Source organism: Diadema antillarum, unplaced genomic scaffold (genome assembly GCF_040938485.1).
Source record: "Diadema antillarum isolate AM-2024a unplaced genomic scaffold, OU_Dant_1.0 seq00000689_RagTag, whole genome shotgun sequence".
NCBI lineage: Eukaryota > Metazoa > Echinodermata > Echinoidea > Diadematoida > Diadematidae > Diadema > Diadema antillarum.
This window is the reverse complement of record NW_027271594.1, coordinates 457,018-478,800: the sequence shown is the minus strand read 5'-3', so window position 1 is coordinate 478,800 and position 21,783 is coordinate 457,018. Positions and strand designations below refer to the sequence as shown.

The 21,783-nt window shown below is 38.0% G+C and overlaps 1 protein-coding gene across 1 annotated transcript in view; it reads right to left on the bottom strand.

Moving 5' to 3' along the window:
• LOC139737320 (SH3 domain-containing kinase-binding protein 1-like) overlaps positions 1–21,783 on the bottom strand; it is a 97,740-nt gene that overhangs the window by 18,013 nt on the left and 57,944 nt on the right. The window contains exons 5-10 of the mRNA XM_071647993.1: positions 21,100–21,321; positions 19,231–19,430; positions 12,939–13,062; positions 11,053–11,240; positions 10,037–10,085; positions 4,869–4,913 (exon numbers count right to left, since the gene is read on the bottom strand). Of these exons, the coding sequence (XP_071504094.1) occupies positions 4,869–4,913; positions 10,037–10,085; positions 11,053–11,240; positions 12,939–13,062; positions 19,231–19,430; positions 21,100–21,321 (828 nt within the window). The remainder of the gene's footprint in view (positions 1–4,868; positions 4,914–10,036; positions 10,086–11,052; positions 11,241–12,938; positions 13,063–19,230; positions 19,431–21,099; positions 21,322–21,783) is intronic.

Genomic DNA, 21,783 nt, shown 5'->3' with positions numbered 1-21,783 from the left:
GAGATCACTCTGGTCGTTGTTAGGGGCGGAGCCTATGTGTGGCGCTCAATCCAAATGTTCGAACCAGTTTCTGATTCGTTGAAACGCCAAAAAACATGGCCCAGAAAAACGCTATTTTTTTGTCTTTCCTTTCATCATTTTGCTTCAAAATTTTGACAGATGATAGAAGACATGTCAGACTCTAATAATATGTCAAATTCAGAAAATCGTAAGTTTTGACCAATTTTGATGCTCTAACTTCAAACTCGATTTTCACGGCTTCGACTGTGCGCGACTTTAGGACCATTTTGTTGTAGCGGGTCACATATACATTGTACACATATCGAGAGAAGAAATGGCCATAAAGTAGAGTCTGTATGGGCATTATTGCATTATCAATAAACAGGACCTCTAGATTACATTATATATTCCATTTTATTTTAGAAGAATAAAATAAAGTACAAAGAGAGCTTCAGACAGTTCTTCTTAAAAACAAGTATTTTCCCACAATTCACAGCTGAGGCACATGGAAATGTGCACTATGAAATCTACAGAAAAAAAAAAACGGTCAGCGGTAGCACTGATACCTGAAGCCGTAAATTTCACTGACCACCACTGAAAAACATTACCTGGCAACCTTTTTTTTTTTCTTTTTTTTTGCATTGTGATATAAGAGCACACATATAAATTTCTCAAGTGCCACTTGAAGATTTATAGTCAGAGGGATACAAAATATTTTCACTCTCAATTGCACCAAACGTATCGCTTTTCAGAGAAACTGCAAGTATACGAAAAGTCAGATTTCGCTGGCGGAGATGATACACCTTCCTGTGCACGCCGACAGCAGTGTTCAATTTCACATGGTAGCATCCTTATATCAATGCTCCATCATTCATTTCTGCACGTAGCTCTCTCGTGTTTAGTGAACAGCAGTCTTGGATCAAGCTGTGACATATGACTCTCTTGCTCGCTCCCTCTCTCTCTCTCTCTTCTCTCTCTCTCTCCTCTTTCTCTCCCTCTCTTTCTCTCGTTCTCTGTCCGTATCTCTCACGAGGTTTCAATGGGACCTCTAGATCTGCCAAACAGCAAACTCTGCAGAACTCTTGACTAATTCCAAGTAATCATGTCCTTCGACAAATGCCATGGAATGAATGCAATGTCTTACAAGCGATGCTCTATGATATCCATATACTTTTCCAGAGGGAAAATGGTAAACATCAAGCAAAAATTACAAATGAAGAAAAGGTTAGATGATTCCAGCACCATCCCTTCCCTGACACCCATCAAGTTAACAGAGCACCATGGAATATATGTGGTATGGTAATTTTGTGAAAGGAAAACCACTGGTTCGCAAAACGGTGCCATTATTTCGCACGCCACTGCATCTGTACATGATATAGCAGATGATAATGGTAATCGTTAAAGTACTAGACTTCTTCTAGCAATCGTCTGTGGAAGGAGGTGGAGGCTAAAGAAGACAACTTCTTGCTGTTACCATGGATACATGTGCAGCAGAACTCACATGATGATGATGATGAGGATGATAATGGTTATGAAGATATAGCTAGGAATGTTATTGGACATACCAAATTTATCAACTCTGGCAACACCACGCACAGCCATGTACAACATGTATATAAGAATAACTAATACATTGGTAGTCATAATATGTTATATACAAATGTATATCATTTCCAGCAAGAGTTTTAAAGGTGGAAATATTGACTGTGGATGATAATTGTTACTGCTCTTCATGATATCCATATGCAGCGCACAACAAATGCATCATGACACAATTGTTAATGTTAATATGACAGTCTAATTAAAGGCATTGTTTAACAATGTTTGCTTGTTGTAAAATACATGAGCTGCATTATCCTACATGCTTCCAAATTCACTTGCATCATGTATTAAGAATGATGGTTAAAAAAAATAGGAAGTTGAAACTCAGGTAGATGCTTCAGAAGAGTGAATATCTGGCACTGGATTTATCACACTTAATCCACCCCCCCCCCCCCACCCCCCGTATAATTTTGAAATGAACAATTCCAGAAAAGTTTACTGTCTCTGTAATATTTGTTCAGAGAATTCTGCACAGCCCAACTTTCACAAACTTTTGTATGCTTGACTGTCCCTTTATCCATCTCTGAATATCGTCACACAGCTCAGTTAAAACAGAGTTTTTTTGGTTTTTTTTTCTAATTTTTTAAGTGGTGAGCCAGTATGATCATATGCACTTACTGTCTTCAACCCAATATGTTCCTGGTGAAATCTTCCTGCAGGAATTAAGGAATTATTATTTTTTTGTTGTTGTTATCATTCAGTAAATTGGCACCTCGAATATTAACTGCAGGGCTCTACATTAGTGGCGGTCCCGTGGCCTGGGGCCACTAAAAAGTGACGTTGACCCAACAAATTTTCAATAAAAAAATTTCTTCTGGTTGCCTAATTAGGCAGCTAGAATTCAAAATGAATTTTTACATTTCTTTATATTCCAGGTCACTCCATTTCTTTTTTAGGCCACAAAAATTTAAAAACCAAAGATCTTAGTGGCCTGAACGGGCCATCAGAGAAAAATGTTAGTGTTGAGCCCTGCCTTTTGCTGTTCATAGAAAGGTTATGGGAATGGATTAGATTCTGTAAATCTGCGCAAAACCAAAAAGAAATTGTACAAAAATTGGCAAACAGTGAGAGAAACAGGAAATCTAATCTTTCATAAGTTGCCAATTTGAGGATCAGTTAAAACTTCACAAATGACTGAAATGTCTGCAAATAACACAAAGACAACTGTTTTACTCTACCTTACAGAGCACTGACAGTAAGAAGTATGGAATCATGGTAGTGAAACACAGCATGTAATCACAAAAGCGTGCTACTGGTTTCTGGGATTTGAGGGGTCAAAGTTAGCACTTCTATGTCCTTCGTGACCGTCCGACAAACAATGGATACCTGATGCCCAGCTGCGTCCCAGACAGCCTCACATACACTTCCTTCCCATTTGCTCTCTCTCATAGCTCTATCTGGAGGTGTTCCAAGAACATCTCACACTTCCCCCTTCTGAAGAGAAATATTTACAATATTCCACACGAGGCACTTTAACCCTGTAGCGTACTGTTCGCCAAATGGCACGTACGCATGCTCGTGGGGTACGCTCGTGGGGTGCTCTCTCCGTCGATTGGCACAGATACCTGGAAACTAATTGTCAATGAATGAGATTACCTACTCCACTTTTAATCACTATTGTGTGACAGTGGCCTTCCAGTTGGACTGAAGCACACTGTTGCATGTGAATGGGATTACAAATCTACAGCCAAGTCTGGTATGGATACATTTACTGAATACCATTGAAAAAAACTTGGCAAGCAAGCAAGCTGAGCGAGGTACCTGGGCACACTAAAAGGTTAACAGACATGTAAAATCATTTCATTTATATGTTTTTATTTATGAGTAAGAATCAAAGAGTAACCAAACCCTTGGCATATTTATACAAGGGGTGTACACTAAGCATGCCACATTCTGACTCAATGGGAAATTGCCTCATCCAGTAGTCAACGTATTTTCAACATGACTCCATTGTTCAATCAGTGGATTTCACAGTTAGCACTGTTCTTTGGCCATACATGACCTTATATCTGCTCATGGCTACAGCACAGCCACAAAACTCATTTCTGCATCTCCATGGTATTTCTCTTCTGAGTATTCTGGGAGAAATTCAGCCAAAGATTCAAGAAAATGCTTGATATACTTTCAAATACAAATTGACAAAATTGAAAAAAGAAAAAGTTTTAAGATGTTGCTTTTTCGACACGTCACAGGTAGTGAATCAATAAATTGTGCAGACTGATATTCATATTGATTATCCAACAAATTCTTGTGCAAGTGGGTCTATAAATATCAATAGAGCAACAACAAAAAAAAAAATTGTAAAGAAATAACTATAAACCAATATCCACAAGTGACAGTCATACCGGACTGAAAGCACTGCAGCAGCTGAAAATACCTTAAACTAACTTACTGGTAATCTGCATATTCCCAAAGTAGAGAAGTGGGTATATATATTCGATGCAAATTTTTCAAGCGGAACTCACTCACACACAGATATCATAAATTCATGGAAGTCTGTGCCACTATTTCATTCAACTGAGCTGGCAAAGAGTAAATGAACTAATTACAGTAAGAAAATGCTGCAAAGTTTCCTCTCCAACTCTCCCAAATATCCCCAAACAGACAAACAAAGATGAAATAAACAGAAAGTCTAAAAATGTCTCTCCAGTGTTTCAGATGAAACCCACAAAGTAAATATTAAAAGCAATCTAATATCAGAGTTCAGTTTAAGTTTAACCCACGCAACCAAAGTAACAAATCAGATGAATAGTTCAAGATAACTGAAAATGTGAATCAAAAAGCACAATAAATCTATTGAAGCAGATGAGCTGACAATGATCTACAGCAGCAGAATGAATGATGTCATATGAGTAGGTATATGGAAACTACAAGCAAAATAAAACGACAAAATAATAAATCAAAAATGAGCAGAAACTTGTGCTATCTAAGGAACAGCATTGATGTATCCCTTACAAATTTGACTGTGAATGCTGATGAATACAGGAAATGATGAAAGAAATTATCATGACCAAATGAGAAGCTTTTTAGATATGGGAAAAGTAAACTCGCAACATCAACAGAAATGCCGTGGTGATGTTTATGACAAAGCACCATTGATTAGTATGTTTGGGTATGTGTTTAGAAATAAATGTACATATATAATATATGCATGAAATTGCATAAACATATAGGTATTGTATATATACAAGCATAGAAGAGCATATTACAAATACATGACTCCTCCTTTCCCGCAGATAGCATAAAATGATATAGTTTGTGCTTACGTGGTAGTAGAGGAGGCTGCTCACCACTCAGCGGTCTGACGGGCCCTGATTGGTCCAACAAGTCACGAATATGCATGAGATATTTTGTATTCTCTAACTCAAAATTTAGCTTGCCCCCTAGACATGTTGACTAATTCTAATGAAAGGTTGGCATAATAGGGAGCTTTAGATTTGCGACGCATATGTTTGAGACGATTATTGCATTAGCCGTTTTCCTCTCTCCCCGTGTTGTACTGCGAAGTAGCTTTATATCATGCGGAGAAGCAACCTATAGAAAGTAAAACGGTGCCCCCATACGATTGGTGCATCAAGTAGCTCTCTGCGTCATGAATTGAGCAGATGTAAAGACAGCCTAGAACGCTCTAATAGTGAAAACTCAGACGATGAGAGCTACAATGTATGAATAGATGGATTTTGATAAGGAATTTTGCAGATGTTCAGAACAGGTTTGTTTGTTTTTTTCTCTGAATGTCTGCGTCGCGAAAATCTAAAGCTCCCGAGTATCTGTTAGGGATACTTACTGATGGTATTTATTACGGAGGATAATGTGAAGAAAAACTTTCATTCTGAATTCAGGTCAAATCTTATATGAGTGACACGAGATGAATGCAAGAAAAAGGATCATTGCAATTAAAAAAACAAATATGAAGTTAAAGGAATTTTTTAAGTTGAACATACTTCTGTGAAATGAAACTACTGATCAAGAATACAACTTTGGCATTAAAATGATGAACAACTCAGTATCTAAAGTTTACTACAATTGTAATTAAACCTCAGATAATACATATCTATGGCTGATGCTGTATCTGTGTAATACATATATATATATATATATATTTCTTTCTATTCTTCATAAGCATTTAATGAGTGAAAGTAAAAAAAAAAAGATAATCTGAGCCCTCCCTTGGTCATTTCATTTTGTTTATTCCTGTCGCAGAATTTTTACAAGCCTCTTATTAATTGCTAAATCTGTATCAAACCATAATCTTAAATTGGCTCCACATTTTACAAACTGAAAGTTTCCTGTATCACTCTCAAATGTGCATTTTTTTCTTTTACATTTCTTTGTGATTATGTGCAGCTTCAATAAATACACCAAATTTAATCTACACTTTTTCCCAGTATATGATATGCAATCATATTAGAGTTGCCAATTTGATAACAAGATCATAGCTTCTGCAGCAAAATTCCCAAGGACTTGGTGGGTTTTAAATAAGAGGGCACAATGTACACAAATGTTTATCTACAGTTTTCATCATGTTTCAGGGGTTAAAGCCTTTTGCTAACATTTGCAGATGAAAAAAAAAACAAAACTTCAGTGCTTCAGAATAGTTCTAAAATGTAAGTTAGGGATAAAAATAACCAACATGAAAATGTCAATCAGTATACATGTAATCATTGGTAAAGTATTGGTGAATATACAAAATAAGAACAATTTGGTTTTATTAAAAACCGTTTCGAGAATAAACCGTCACCAAGACAGTTTATTGAGAAAACTAGTGATATCTCCTTATATTTGCAGCTTTATTGCAAAATTTCTGTATGGTATGCCATTTTGTGATACAACTGAAATACACATATGCATCAAATGTGACATTTCATGCATTTTTTTATATTTAATCACTGCTCCCAATATTAAATAGTGGCTTTAATACAAGACAACAATAAGCAGGACAGTCCTCTAGAAGTACTGTACAAAATCCCAGCAGAGAATTTGAAGAATGAGAGGAAAGGAGTCCACTCCACCACGAAACAAACACTAAAGCTGCCAAGAAGTCAAGATTAAATGCTGAATCCCACAGCCAAAATAATCATCCCCATGCCAAAATAACGAAATACCATGAGAACTTAACGTGCTCAATATTCTACATGTACATCTACAGTGTTGTTTATCAAATGTACCCTGTATCATCTTGACACAAATTGAAACATGAAACAGGGTGAATGTGTTGGACTGAGAATGTGGCTACTCTGAATTAAACAAATTAAAATTCAAGTCTGTTTGTTATTAAATAGTCCACTATTATGGCAACATGTCAAGTACAAGGATAAATTTGTTCCTATCAAAGGTTATGTGGAATGGAAGTAAGCACCCAATTCTGGGGGAGCTTCGATATGTATGTGTCCTCTGTGCATAAAATCAAGACTTGCATGAAGATTAGAGGAATGAAATCATGAAAAAAAAAAAAAGAACGAGAATGGCATCATTTAACATGACTTGGAAAATAAAAAAGAATGATTTTTGCCACTCTTTTAGAAAGCCAAAAACAGCCATAAAGAACCTACAGCTCTTACAGATAGTATCTACAGGCATACATCTGATTTGTGGGACTATTAGATGATGGGCACATTCAAATCTATTGGGATGTGTTCGCAGTCATGAAATAATACTGAGGGGCTCATCATTTGGTTTATTTAAGATAAGAGGGAAAGTCCTGGATCAATACCCAGTCGTAGAGTAATTTGAACATAGTAGCTTCTCTTAAGAAAAACTTGACTTAATTTAGATAAAAACGATTGCATCAGTAATTGATTTAAGTTATTATATGGAATGCCAAATGTGAAAAAAAAAGAGTTATTTGGACTTGCTTAAGGCCAAGTACCCTAAAATACACAAACACAGATGTATTATGTATGGGACTAGTGCAATTATCTATTAATTTCTTTTAAGGCTGGGGAGGGAACCATTATTTAGTTGTTTGGTCTCAACCGTTTTCCTTGCTCATTCTCATGTCTACCTACCCTGCATGCTGCTTTGTGAAAGTTAGAAGAAAGGAGAGCAAACACAGAAAATTTTCCAGAATCTTTGTCCCAAACAATATAATGGCTCTAACCTCAATTAAATTTAGAAATAATGTCAAGAGAGAATGAAATAATGTTGGCAGAAAATGCAGAAATGGCTCTGTTATCTAAGTGCTCCACATTCCCCCGCATTTTCTTGTCAGATGATAACGAGCTTCAGCTCTGCGATGTGAACGCTAAAGACGATGCTATTAGGCAAAAGAGACAGTCATTTCCATAGTCCACCAGGGAGGCTGCGTCATCTTAAAGCGTTCACAGTGCAGATCTAAAGCTTGCTAATACATGATGCAAACAACACGCATGTGTATGTTTCCTGTGCGTCTTGTTCTAAGCATAAATTCCCACTAAACGGCCAAGCCTTTTTTTTTCAATGCTGAATTAGAAATGGGTTGACTGCAAATGAAGACTGCAAAAACAGATTCTAGAATGAGAATAAATGGCATGTCCCCAAAAACAGACAAGAAGGGGGGAAAGAATAGCACTGTCTATACATGCGGGTATATCACTAGAGGAGAATGTGGACCATGCAAATCCTCTGACTTAATCAGGTTGAAGTCATATAGAGGAGAAAAATGAAATGTCCATCCTGCGCCACCAGAGCAGATACTGTATACGCCATATATTTCATGGTGTTTTCATCTTCATGCAAAGCTCAAGTGGAGCAATATCCTTGCAATCAACAACATGCCAAAATGATGCCATGGGATAAAACAGAAATGCAGAGCATAATACAGTGGACTCCTGTTATAACGAAGTCCTTGGGACCAGCATTTTTCTTTCATTATATCGAAATTTTGTTATAACCGAACAAGTAAGCAATAAAGAACATAGAGCCAATAATGTTGCGGCCTGAATGTTTACTTTGTTGTAACCGGAAGTTCATTATAACGGGAGTGCACTGTACAACAAGGTGGAAAATACAGCAATGGGCAAGTTTTCTCTTTGAAATGGGATAATTCTTATTTCTCAATCCGTCTTTCCTGTGGCTCTCTATTGCAAATTCATCTGTTGTCAAGATACTATTATACAAATCTTGATTCGTCGATTATTATGGTCATGCAATATATGGCGTATACAGTATGAAAACGGTATGGAATGAAGTTTGATCTGATTGGTGGAAAAGTATATTTGTGGTTGTTTTCTTTTATCTGTCTCGGTTGGCTTACGTGGTAGGATGCGTGGCGGCTCGCCACTTGGGGATTGAAATAATCCTGTTTGATGCGCAGAATATTAGGACGTACATGTTGGAGAAACATATCAAACATCTTTATCATTCCGCTGATCAACAAATTTTTAAAACATGCAAACATAAAAACAAAAAAGCATCTGACATAAGACAATGTGATAAACATTTGGTACAGTCAACATATATGTATGTCTGAAAACATAACACATTACACATTGAACATTTCTCAAAATTTAACAGATGACACTGCTGGTGAGCATTTCATTGTAGTTGTTGATTTGTGTGTGTGCTTACATATATATATATATACACATATAATACAAAATTGTATCAAGAAATAGCCCCTCAACACAAATTGCTCATGGATAGTGTCAGCGACTAGCATTGCATGGTCTGCTCTAAAAAATGTCCTCATCCAAGGGAAGAGAACTGTGTATGACTTTGTGATGGCTCTACTGCATTGACATGAGCAGAACAAAAGAAAAGCCAAACAAAGAAGAGCACCTCAAGAACTATGAAATAATAAACTAAAAGGGGAGATGTTATTGGTTTCCCCACACTATTAAACCAAATAGCAGTTCTTGCTCAAATGTTTCATCAACTTATAAGTTGTATCATGGTGCTTATCTACCAATTTGCAAACAAAGTTTTGGGATTTTTTTTAATTTTTTTAAAAAAAATCTTTGAGCTTAGGCTAGGTGGACAGTGTCTACATGAATTATTGTGGTAAACAACAAGTGTTTTCAATCCTAGTAGCACCTACTGGTATGAATAACACTTTAGCAAGATTCAGCAATTCTGTTTCAAAACCAGAGCGCTGACACAGTGCAAGTACTCACGAATGTAAATTAAAGAGCTGGCACACAATGTTTTGCACTGTGAGTGCATGCTACAAGTATTTAAAATCAACAAAGAGGATAGATTTCTGAGAGCTCCTGTGCTTTTGTGAGTCATGAAATGTGTGGATTTCCCCTTTAAGATTCCTCCCCACCACCGTGCGGTTATGACATTTAGCGTGCAAAAAGACACAGCTCTGCTGGAACACAACTGGCAATCACTTAAAGTGATGAAATGATGGATAGAACCTGAGATATGTCTCAACATAGAGGGGGGGGGGGGGGGGGTTCACTTTTTAGAGAGAGATGGAAAATGTTTGGAAACTTTTTGTGCCGTCCCTTACCTGACGTCGGTCTCGCGGGGCCCGGGGCTGGTGTTTTCTTCTTGGACTTCTGCAAGAAAATCACGCCCAGAAACTGTTAACTTCGGGAACAACTTATCATTGAAATGAAACTACACATGCATAAAAAAAAAAGAAATATTTTCATGTGTCATTCCATAACCTTGCCATTGGAACTTTTCATATTCTTTTTTTTTTCTATACTTCTGCAGCCATGATCTATCTGATAAAAGTAAATAACTACATACGCTGTATATTTAGCGAGTCTAACTTTTCGTCAGTCAGGACTTTCTGATAATTTTGCAAGTGGTTAAATTTGCGATTGTGGAGTGCAGTACCGAACAGAGAAATGTATGCGTGCACGTCACATTCTGATCCCCAAAGTTGATATATTCATGTGTTTTTAAATTCACGTATAGCACCCGACTCACAAAATTCACAAAAATTCACCTAGCAAAATATTCAGCATATACAGTAGATGGTTGTTACTTGTTCACTTTTTTCGAGAAAATAAGAAACCTCTTTGTCAGAAATATGAAAGAGCATACAATTCTAAGAGGAATTCAAATTTTACTTGATGAAAATCAGTTTTGAAATGGCTGAGATATCCAAAAACAAAGTCACACAAAGTTGTTCCAATAAGAGGCGGGTTCCACCTTTTATTAGGACCTCTTTATTTTTGATATTTCATCCATTTCAAAACCAATTTTCATCAAACAAACTTTGAATTCCTTACTAGAATCATATGTTCTTTTATATTTCATAAGAAATTTCTTATTATCTTGCTCAAGAAGTTGGAAAACTGAAACCCAATCTCAACCAAAACTACACCATCCCTTTAAGATAAGGGGAAGTTGGCGTATCAGGGCTAAATAGAGCTTAGTGATGAGGTTACAGTAAACATTAGGGTTAGGTTTAGGTTTAGGGTTAGAGTTTGGGTTAGGGTTAGGATTAGGGTCTGGGGTAATTGCCCAGGGGGTAATTGCCCTAGACCTGGAAGTTGGAGTGCAGCCACTTACATCTTCCGGGGGTATCTCCTCCGTGAAATTATCTGGGAAGACACCCTCCTTGCCGTTCAGTTCGCCCCTCCACCACCCACTGTCTCCTGCATCTTTGTCGAGTACGACGACGATGTCGCCTTTTCTGAGCTGGAGCTCGTCGTTGTTTTTGGGATCGTAGTCGAATATGACCCTAACCCGACATATACCTGGGAAGGGCAAAGAAAGTAAATGTACAATGTATGAGACGCTTTTACCTCATGGTAATGATGACATTACCAATATACTTGTAATAAAAATGAAAGTAATGATGATAACAATAAAAATACTTTTACTGCTACTGATAATACACTCACATTAATGATACTACTAACTAAATAATAATAATGATAACAATAACATACCTATGATGTGCATACTAAAGACACTATACCAAGGAATGCTTTTCAGAACAAGACGTACACAAGAACACAGTGACAATCCACAAATAAATCCCAATGTCCTTTGCACACAAGGCAGACAATAGGCTAATATCAAAGGCTGGTCTTGTAGTTCCTACATCATCAATGGCAGATAAAATCTTTTTTTTTTTTTTTCATTTCAATTTTGGTGAACAAACCACAGGGAAAGTCATGAGTTATCAAATGACAGCATCACCTCAGCTAATTTGCATATGGGATGAGACATTTTAAAAATTTGTAGCTCTCAATTTCTATTAACGTGTAATTTCGATGAGAACTGCCGTATTTATGTTGCCCAATTTTGCTCTCTCTATTAGACTTGGTGTTGAATTTCCCTGTAATGTTTTCTACAGATTGGAGTATTCAAGACACGAGGTAGCGATCTGGAATGATTTTGAAATTAAATGGGTAAAAATCAGTGCAGTAAAGAATGACATGTCTACCAGACACTTCCTCAAACTAGAGTACACATGACAGACCTTCCCACTGGACTAGAAAACTGTAAAGCAAGAAATATTCGCGGCATGAATTTTATTGCAAATTGGAGCATACAGCCTTTTTTCACGGCAACAAATTTTCTTGAATTGCCACTGGCATTCAATGCATTATAGTGTAGACAAGAACTACTGGTGCATTTTAATTTCACAAATCTTGGCTCTCATAAAATTTGCACATGCAAAAATTACTGGTTTTACAGTGCACAGAGCACTTAATTCACAGACCACACTTTTACCCCAACGCATGTATAATTTATATCAAAGCAATCTTTAGTTTTGCTATGCCTTCTTAACAAACAATGTATAACCCAAAGATATCAGCTTATGACAATACACAAAATGTGTGCATGCAACTTATCATAATCAATTTGGCTTACCATAGGTGAGTTACATCAGTGAATGACCACATTATGTATAGTTAACAACAAAATTGTTCATACCCCTCAGAAATTATTAGTTTTGAGCAGATTTCTCACAAGTGAAGGATGGAGTGATGGTGATTGGGTGTCAACTTTTTACTCATATTTGTCCTCTATAAATTGACATTAATTACAGTTTCATCTCATTTGCATAACAATAGAAATGTTGAGATATAACAGCCAATCACCATCACCCAATCCTTCACTTGCAAGAAATCTGCTCAAAACTAAAAATTTGCCAGGGGTATGAATAACTTTGTTGTTAAATGTATATAGCCCTATTCAAGCCAAAACTTGGCTGGTAAAATTACAGAAAAAACAAGAATAGTCGGAAGATTAGTTGATCCTGACCGCGAGAAAGAAACCAGAGAACTGATAAGGAGCTTGACTGTGGAAGAATGGCTGTGAGATGAATGTAGGGTATGAGAAGGATGACTACATTGTTGTATGTAATGATACATGTTGTTAACACCTACATCATATGGACACAATACTTCTTGGACATACACAGTACACAACAAGATGCAAACCTTTTGCGGAATGGTCGGTGTGGTCCTTCTCTGATTTGGCCTTCTCCTTTTCGCTCTCCTCCGCTTTCCTCTTCTCCTCGGCCGCATTCTTGTCGGCGCTCGCCTGGTCTTTTCGGAGGGACATCTGTGGGTTGAATTGATACAACTGCCTCAATATTGCACCAGCCACAAGAAATGACGCATTCAAATGGTCAGGACAATGTCGTGCAAAGCTGACAACCCCCGAGACTGACATTCCCACACTGGACAATGCGGTCACGTGTGAACTTTTCTTCTAAGTGGTGTTGGATTTGTTCCAAGAATTGAATCACAGCTCGGGTTTCCTTGCATTAAAAAAGAGACGCGAAAGGGATTGAGACAATACCTACACATACACATGTAAGTGGTGACACCTGATTTGGGATTGCTTCTCAAGTGTTTGATTAAATATCGAGAATCAACAACCTCCAGCGTATGACACAATGGGTGACCACTACGCTCGATGGGCGAGTTTCCGAAGCTTATCCAACTGCAAGTATTGGTCGTTAAGAAATACAATACCTGGGACTTGCGCACAATCAATTTCACATTCTCACTGCTTGTAAGATGACAGCTATGAGGGACCATAAAATTTGAGTCCAGGTTTCTAGATCTCAATGTTGTTTTGCAAAGCACAAGACACTTTGGCGTCATAACAATGTCACACTGAGCCTGAAAGATTATTATTGATATACAATTGTATGTATACAATTGTATACAGCTGAGCCTGAAACATAATTATTGATATACATGTACAATTGTATGCATACAATTGTATATCAATAATTATGTTTCAGGCTCAGTCTGCCTTTGTTGTGTCGCAAAAGTGTCTTTCACGTTGCAAAGCACCTTTACACTTTTGTTGTTCTTAAAATTCACCCAAAGAAAATGTTGAATTGTTTGTGTTGGAATAGAGTGATTACCATAAACATCGTGGACAGAAATTTGATGAGCACAGAGCAATAAACTAGAACCTTGGCTGGTATACAATGAAAAATTAAAAATAAACTGCTCAGGTATGGTCAAAACTGCCATGGAGTAGGATCAATAAAACTGAAGACAATTTTTTGCTTATATGAAGAAGTACAGACTTGCACACAGGAGAAAATTTTCAGCATTTGTGAAAGATAGTCTAACAATGGTGATTAAAACTATTGTGCTATTTCTGCACGTGTGAATATGAAACTCAGTTTCACTTCCTGCCCCAAGGCAAGATGAATTCCTACACTGGTTACATGTATGTAATGGTAATGGTAGTATATGAGATGGTTACACTGAGAGAGTTAAGCTGGTATGACAGAATGAGAACAGACCTTAAAGGACAAGTTCACCTTAATATCGTCGGGTGCCCGTGCATTGGCCGCTAACGCAATACAATTTGTATTGCGTTATCGTCGGTCGGGTGCCCGTGCATTGGCCGCTAACGCAATACAATTTGTATTGCGTTAGCGGCCAATGCACGGGCACCCGACGAGATACATGTATGTGGATTGAGTGAATGCAGCAATGTCAGTAGAACGCATCGGTGAAAGTTGAGAAAATTTGGACAATCTGTTCAAAAGTTATGAATTTTTTAAAGTCTCTGCACAGTCAACGCTGGATGAGAAGACTAAAACAGTTTGTGATGTCACATGTGTAGAACAAAATAAAGCTACTCTCTGTACTTGTTGGGGGCTAGGTAATCACATACACAGCAATCATTATCAAATCTACAAAATTTTAAAAAGGGACTTCATATATCTCCACGAACAGCAAATACAACATGCTAAAGAATGATAGAACTAACAATATGGTTTACTCTAATGGTACCACTAGCATGTTTATTCACCAGCCTGCTTTCTTGTAGGCCTAAAAGCAGGGACTAGATCACAAACAATATACTTTTCTCACAACGTGGTTGAACATCACACTCGTCAGAGACCGAATTACCACCATCTCACTCAGTGGGAAGGGGAGGGGCTTGTTAGAAGGGAAAAATGAAGTTAGTGGGCATGGCCACTTATCTCGGCGCCTGTACGGTCGTCAGATGAAGTCCTCGTCTGCATGTCAATCTCTTCCATGGGGCTAGGGTGTCCATTGATCAGGATGAGCGGTCTGTCTGTTTTCACTGCCACACTAAACACTTCATCACCATCATTGTCCATTTTCTCCATGCCAGATGGGGCACTCCGATGCCTCCAAGTTATGACACCAGTCGACTATTTGGAGTTTGTAACTCTCCTAATTGGGGTTAAGTCTGGCTTTTATATAGTGATGCACTGTTTCTAATCTTGTGCCGCCGCTCATCAGTTCAATTACTGGGGAAGTCAGCTCGAGATCATCATTGTTGTCACATTCACAGAGTGTATCTTGCCAGCAGAATCAGCATCAGCGTAGATTAGTTTTTAACCAGGAAGGGATATGATGTAACATGGAAGGGCTAAAGCCTTATCTCAGTCGTCTCCAACTATTCTCAAACTTCCTCAAATTTCCAAAATACTCTGCAGCCTTTGCTTCAAACCTTTTCTCAGTCGTCTCCAACTATTCTCAAACTTCCTCAAACTTCCAAAATATTCTGCAGCCTTTGCTTCAAACCTTTTCTCAGTAATCTCCAACTATTCTCAAACTTCCTCAAACTTCCAAAATATTCTGCAGCCTTTGCTTCAAACCTTTTTCAGTCGTCTCCAACTATTCTCAAACTTCCTCAAACTTCCAAAATACTCTGTAGCCTTTGCTTCACTATCCACATAGTCTGAAGCTGCTTCCATTGTGCTTTCAACTTTCCTCTCTCAAACATGTTTTTTTTTTTTTTTTTTTTTCAATTTGACTATCAAATGTACTTCCCTTCCCGAAAAATTTCATTGGCTAAATCTTATCTTGGGGTGTGGTGTTTGCTGAAAATAATTTCTTATTGGTCAAACGTTCTATTAGCTCCTCCCATTCATTTCTGTGAAAGCTCCTTTTCCATGATTGTTACAACCAAAATCACACTGAGAATGATACGCACAAAAGAACAAACACATTCTGTTCAGGCAGTTTATCAACAGTGATATTTCAGGTACAGACACTGATCTGTAAGTATAAGTACTTCATGATCGCTTTCATATATGTGTTACGGTCGAACGTAAAAATCACAAGTTCCATGTAATCCCTTGGAAATGTCCAAAGATGATGTGTGATGGACAGATGAACGATCCTCAATGAACCAATTAATGATCCCTCAGACATGAATCAATGGGCTCAGGTTACTGTAATCCAAAGTAGAAATTCCCAGCGATACGTGTAGAATCCAGATGTTGTGATGACCGCGTCCAGTCAATGTGTGAATGATAATCCAGCAAATAATCTCCAGCTAGGAATCCAGCCAGTCAAGGCTTTGATGTAGCAATGTCCATAGACATGAGAATGGAGTTGGTCACCAATGTATAGGTGAATCAAGTTCTCAGCAGGCAATATGTCTCCCAGGCCTTTAATATTTCCACAGAATATAGCAGGTCAGCAGGTAACACATGACTGATTATAGCAAGTAACTTCAGAGCCAGAGGTGACATGACTTTCAGAGCAGAGTTGTTATGTACTCTGCCTACTTCAGAATTTATATGGCATATATAGGTTCCTCCAACCTTCTTGAATGTTCTGTAATGATCTCCAACCTAGGGCTACATACTTGTGAGCTCAAGATCATTCTAGACACCCTGACTCACTGTCTAGTTATGTGCATGACATCATACCTGAAAATAGCTACCAAAAATAACTGGGCAACAAGTACAAAGTACAGTGTACTATATGTATTGCATCACTCAGCCAAATATGTAGGCACTTCCTAGAATATTCTGGATTGGGTGAGTTCTTTCCTTTTGCATGCATGTAACAGCAGCTTTACAAGGAGAAACTTCTCCACAAATCTGGTAAATCTGGGCAACTAGGAAAACATGACTGCAGTGTTTTGTTTTGTTTTTTCTTATTTCTTATGTGCCAGTAGCCATCTGGGCTACATGTATATTAAAGGGGATGGCTAGTAACCGATCAGTGGAAATCAGTGGGAATGCTGAGGGATGATTGTTCCAATCCTTGTGAGATTCATTTAAGAGTACATTATATATCTACTGTTGTGTGAAAATTATTTGCTTCAGAATGGTCTCATATTCAAGTAATGTGCAGATTAATGCCCCGTCACTGACCAGGGACGCTTACCTGGAAACATTAAACTGCACATTACTTGAATATGAGACCATTCTGAAGCAAATAATTTTCACACAAGAATAGATATATAATGCACTCTTAAATGAATCCCACAAGGATTGGAACAATCATCCTCCAGCATTTTCACTGACTCACTGATCAGTTACTAGACATCCCCTTTAAGGTAAACTTGTCCTTTAAATTCAAATTTATATCACATTCACTCTAACATTTACATTATAAATGAAGGATGTACTCACAGAAAGGATAAGAATAAATCAATCCACAGAAAAGGGGAGGTTTTAACCCATCTATTGCAGCATCACCCTCTTTAGCTTGTTTAGAATCTTGTCATAATGATAGCAACAGCCTCAACCAGTTCTGTATACAATATTCTGAAGTTCTCATAAACTTTGTAAAGGGACAAACCAGGTTTCCATAGGCATTGGTTTATCATACACTAACAGAGATGAACAAGAGCTTTAAATAGAAAGAAGTTATTGGTAAACCTAAGACACCTCAAAAAATTCAAATAGATTGAAAAGAAAACTCCCATTTGTCACTTCCAACACAGGTATTACCTGTTGCTGTATTAGGAACTGGAATGATATGTGAACCGTCACCACAGGACCCTGAAAATGGTGCCACTAAGTATCAATTTTCTGATACTGGTTTCATTTGTTACATTCACACACAGTTGCCAAACTTGAAGTTTAGGTCAAAAACTTAACTATCGATGATCAGCTCCACTCGTGAATTCACGACACGGGTTCACACGCCCACCTAAACTTTAAGTTACAACTTACATGGCGTATTGTATGAGTGAGCCCCACTTGATGATTACAATGTCAATGAAAGTGCAGAGTCTTTGCTACATGACCTTGTGCCCATACAAAATAGCGCAGCAAATGAGACGCGAGGTTCACGCTAACTCACAAGCTCGTTGATTATTGTGTCCACAAGGAGCAAAACTACGAGTGGGGACCCCCCGTGGCTCATGGAGAGAATGTAAACCCTAAGATGTCCCGTGGTTCTAATCATCGACTAAACTTTAAGATTGCCAACTTTTGAGTGCGTCCACACGGTGCTAAACTACAAGCCAATCATCAAGAGTTAAGTTTTTGACCTACACATAAAGTTTAGGAACAGCGTGTGAACCTAACTATTGAATTGCCCAGATTTTATGCTCTCTAGTGGTCAAATAATTTGTTCTGTTTTCTTTCTAACAACCTACCACTGATTTGTTAGAATTCCAGCCACCAAATGAAGGGTTTTGAGAATATTTGCCTTTTAGCAAAGATGCAATAAAGCGTGCAAGAATTACGCATTTGAACTCAATACTCAATTCAAAACAATAGTTGCAAGTTTAAAAATATTTTAAACATTCTTAGACTAAATTTCTGGTAATGGGGTTGTAAAATGTTTTGAACCTTTCATGTTAGAACACCTATCAAACATTTCTTCTGACCATTTCGGGGGTTAAAATCCCTCATTTTAGCTGTTTTCTTCATTTCAGTGTCTGCAACTATATCAGGCTTTCATGGCAATGTGCCACACACATTTTATATTTTAGCTCTCACACCCAATGTAAGTTGTACATCTTGGACATGTGGATGCCGCTGGACAATAGTATAGAAACGTCTTCAAATAATATAAATTATGATGTCATTTTGATACTTATGAGCTTTCTGGACTTTCAGTCTTTTTCATGGTTGTTCAAAGAATGATTCAACTTTTTTTTAAGGCTTTGGTAATTGAAAAGATGTAACTATGGTACTTTATGCAATGTGGTATTAGGTTCTGTGAATAACTTGTGTTATACAGTGTAAATACAATGGAATTGTGTGATCTGATGTAAATAAAGACATTGGTTAGATATTGTCTCAACTTGGCAGCTACAGAAACTAATCTAGCACATGCTCAAACTATTATATATAGAGTGTGGCTACAGATAAATGAGTTTGGCAGAAAAAAAAAGAAACAAAAAGAGAGAGAGAGAGAGAGAAAGAGGATTAAAACTGAGCTAAACATCCCTCTAAATACCTGCACACGGGTGGGTAGATTGTTAGGAAATCAGGAAAAAAATTGTAATAATAATTCTGAAATTCCTCACCCTCTTCAACGCAAACGGGAATGGCTCGGATTTGGGAGTACCTACATCTTTACTCGGGGCGGGAGTCTTCCTCAGGTGGGGCTGCCCACTTTGGAAGATGTTACCGAACCCCATGCCGGAGCTCTTGATCTTGGACTTCGGCGGCCGCTCCTCCTCTGCGGGTGTGGTGGCGGCCCCGGCGGCAGCTGATGGACCCGATGCTATGGTAGTTTTAAGGGGAAAAAAGGAAAAGAAAACAAGGAAATCAATGAAAAACCTTAATTTTCACGAGACAATGCCAGCAAAAAGTTTTTTTTTGCTTGTGGTAATTTGTGTATGACATCCTTTGGAAATGATGACACAAGGCCCTAGAAGCCGCCCCATCCCCCCCCCCCCCCCCCAAAAAAAAAAAATTACATAACATTCCTGAAGGCCAGGAGACTTTGCATGGTTTTTATGAAAGCTTTGCTTGTGGAAGGAAAAGATAAATCACATATTCTTGTTTTCATTGTATTCATCACAGCCAACTCGCACACTCGTGTGAACCTACAATTGTAAGTACTTAGACAGTCTGGAGAAAAGTATCACTAGTTTAAGAGAGAAACGAAAACCAGGTGTGCAATTATACATGAAAGCATAAGACCATCATACAGACTTGTAGCTTTGTCTTAAGTGGGAATGAGTGGGTCCAAAGTTCCACTATCGATGCATGAGTAGGGCACAATATGTTGTTTATGAGCCCCCTCTTCTGATTGGTCAGAAGTGGGGGCATAACCATGACTGCACCCAGTCCAGCCATTCATCATGTTCAGCATATACATGTATTCCCCATGATCCTCATGTTTGTAGCATGCCAATCATGGATATATGAGAGTTAACTCTCTCATGAACGAGGATATCCAGTGTCCTGTCCGTACTGCATCTGGGTCGGGATTTTTCACATAGGGCTGCCACTGCAGCAACATCAATCAAACAATGATTGGTCACTGGTGATGTCACATAATATATGCTATGCTATGATTTTTATGCCCAGTCAAACCAGTCTTTTTTTTATCATCTCTGTAACTATACAAAAATTATTTTCATCACAGAAGAAAAAAAAAAATACAATTCTTGAAATGAATGAGCTGAAATTGCTGCTTGGGTATTGTCTTTGGCATATTGTTGTTTGTGATGATATTGACCCAGTTGATGGGCTTCATATGGAAAAGTTACTTTCATCACAGAAAAACAATATCACAATTCCATAAAATTACTGCATTCATCAATTTAAGTGGACTTTCTACATTATGAATCTTGATCTTTATGCTGAAGTGGAATAAAACCCAAATATATAGATGGATTGAGTAAATGCAGTGTATTAGAAAACATTAGTACACTTTTGAGGAAAATCAGACAGTCCTTTCAAAAGTTATGAATTTTTTAAAGTTTAAGTGCAGCCATCACTAGATTATTATGAGAAGACTACCATAGTTTGTGACATCATGTATGAAGAAATTGTCATACTTTATGAAAAGTACAGATTCCTTCGACTTGTTGCTGACATATGTTATAAAGGGCACTATCATTTCCCCTGCTTTCTGAAAGAGATAAGTCAAATGCTCTTTCATTATGCTAGAAAAGTGGAAATATGTTGAATTTTCTTTATATCTTCTTTATATAATTTTTCAAACATGATATCAAAAACTGTTATTAGTAGTCCTCTCATCCAGCAGTGGCTGCACCAAAACTGTAAAAATTCATAACTTTTGAACTGATTGTCAGATTTTCTTCAAATGTTCACTGATGTGTTCTACATTTTGTACTAACACTGCTGCATTCACTCATTTGAAATGCATCATTTGGGCTTCATTCCCCTTTAAACACAAATTCCTCCGCAACCGTTCTCACCTTCCGGCCTCGATTCGTGCACTTCGTCGTCCTTGATGATGTTGACAAAGTTGGAGGGGAACATGCCCTGCTTGCCGTTGATGATACCCTCCCACCAGCCCTCCTCCGGCTGGTTCAGCACCTCCACCGTCTCATTCACCACCAGCTCCAGCTCGTCGTCGTTCTGCGGGTTGTAGCTGTAGGCCACCTTGGCCCGCATCAGCCTCTTTTTGCTACCGCCCTCTGGAGACGAACGGGAGAGAGAGGGATGGGGGACACAAAGAGAGGTGGGGAAAAAAATATTAGATGCTGACATCACTATACCCATCACATCACCTTAACCCATAGGCCTGAATTCACGAAGGTGGTACAAATGAAACCATGGTTTAAACCATGGACAAAAGCCATGAAGCGCCAATTGTCGCATTGGAATATTTCATATAAAAATCGGTCATTTCATCGATGAAATGATTATTTTGTAACGAAATTACATTTTGTAACTAACTGAACATTTCGTCCACGAAATGATAATTTTGTTAACGAAACGGTCATTTTGTCAAAGAAATGACCAATTTCATAACGAAATATTCCGTGTGACACTTGAGGCTCCATGGTTTTATTTGTACCACCTTCGTGAATTCGGCCATAGAGGATGAATCCGGAGTATACTCGGGCAAGCGTCTATGGGAAATGAGTGTTGTAGCA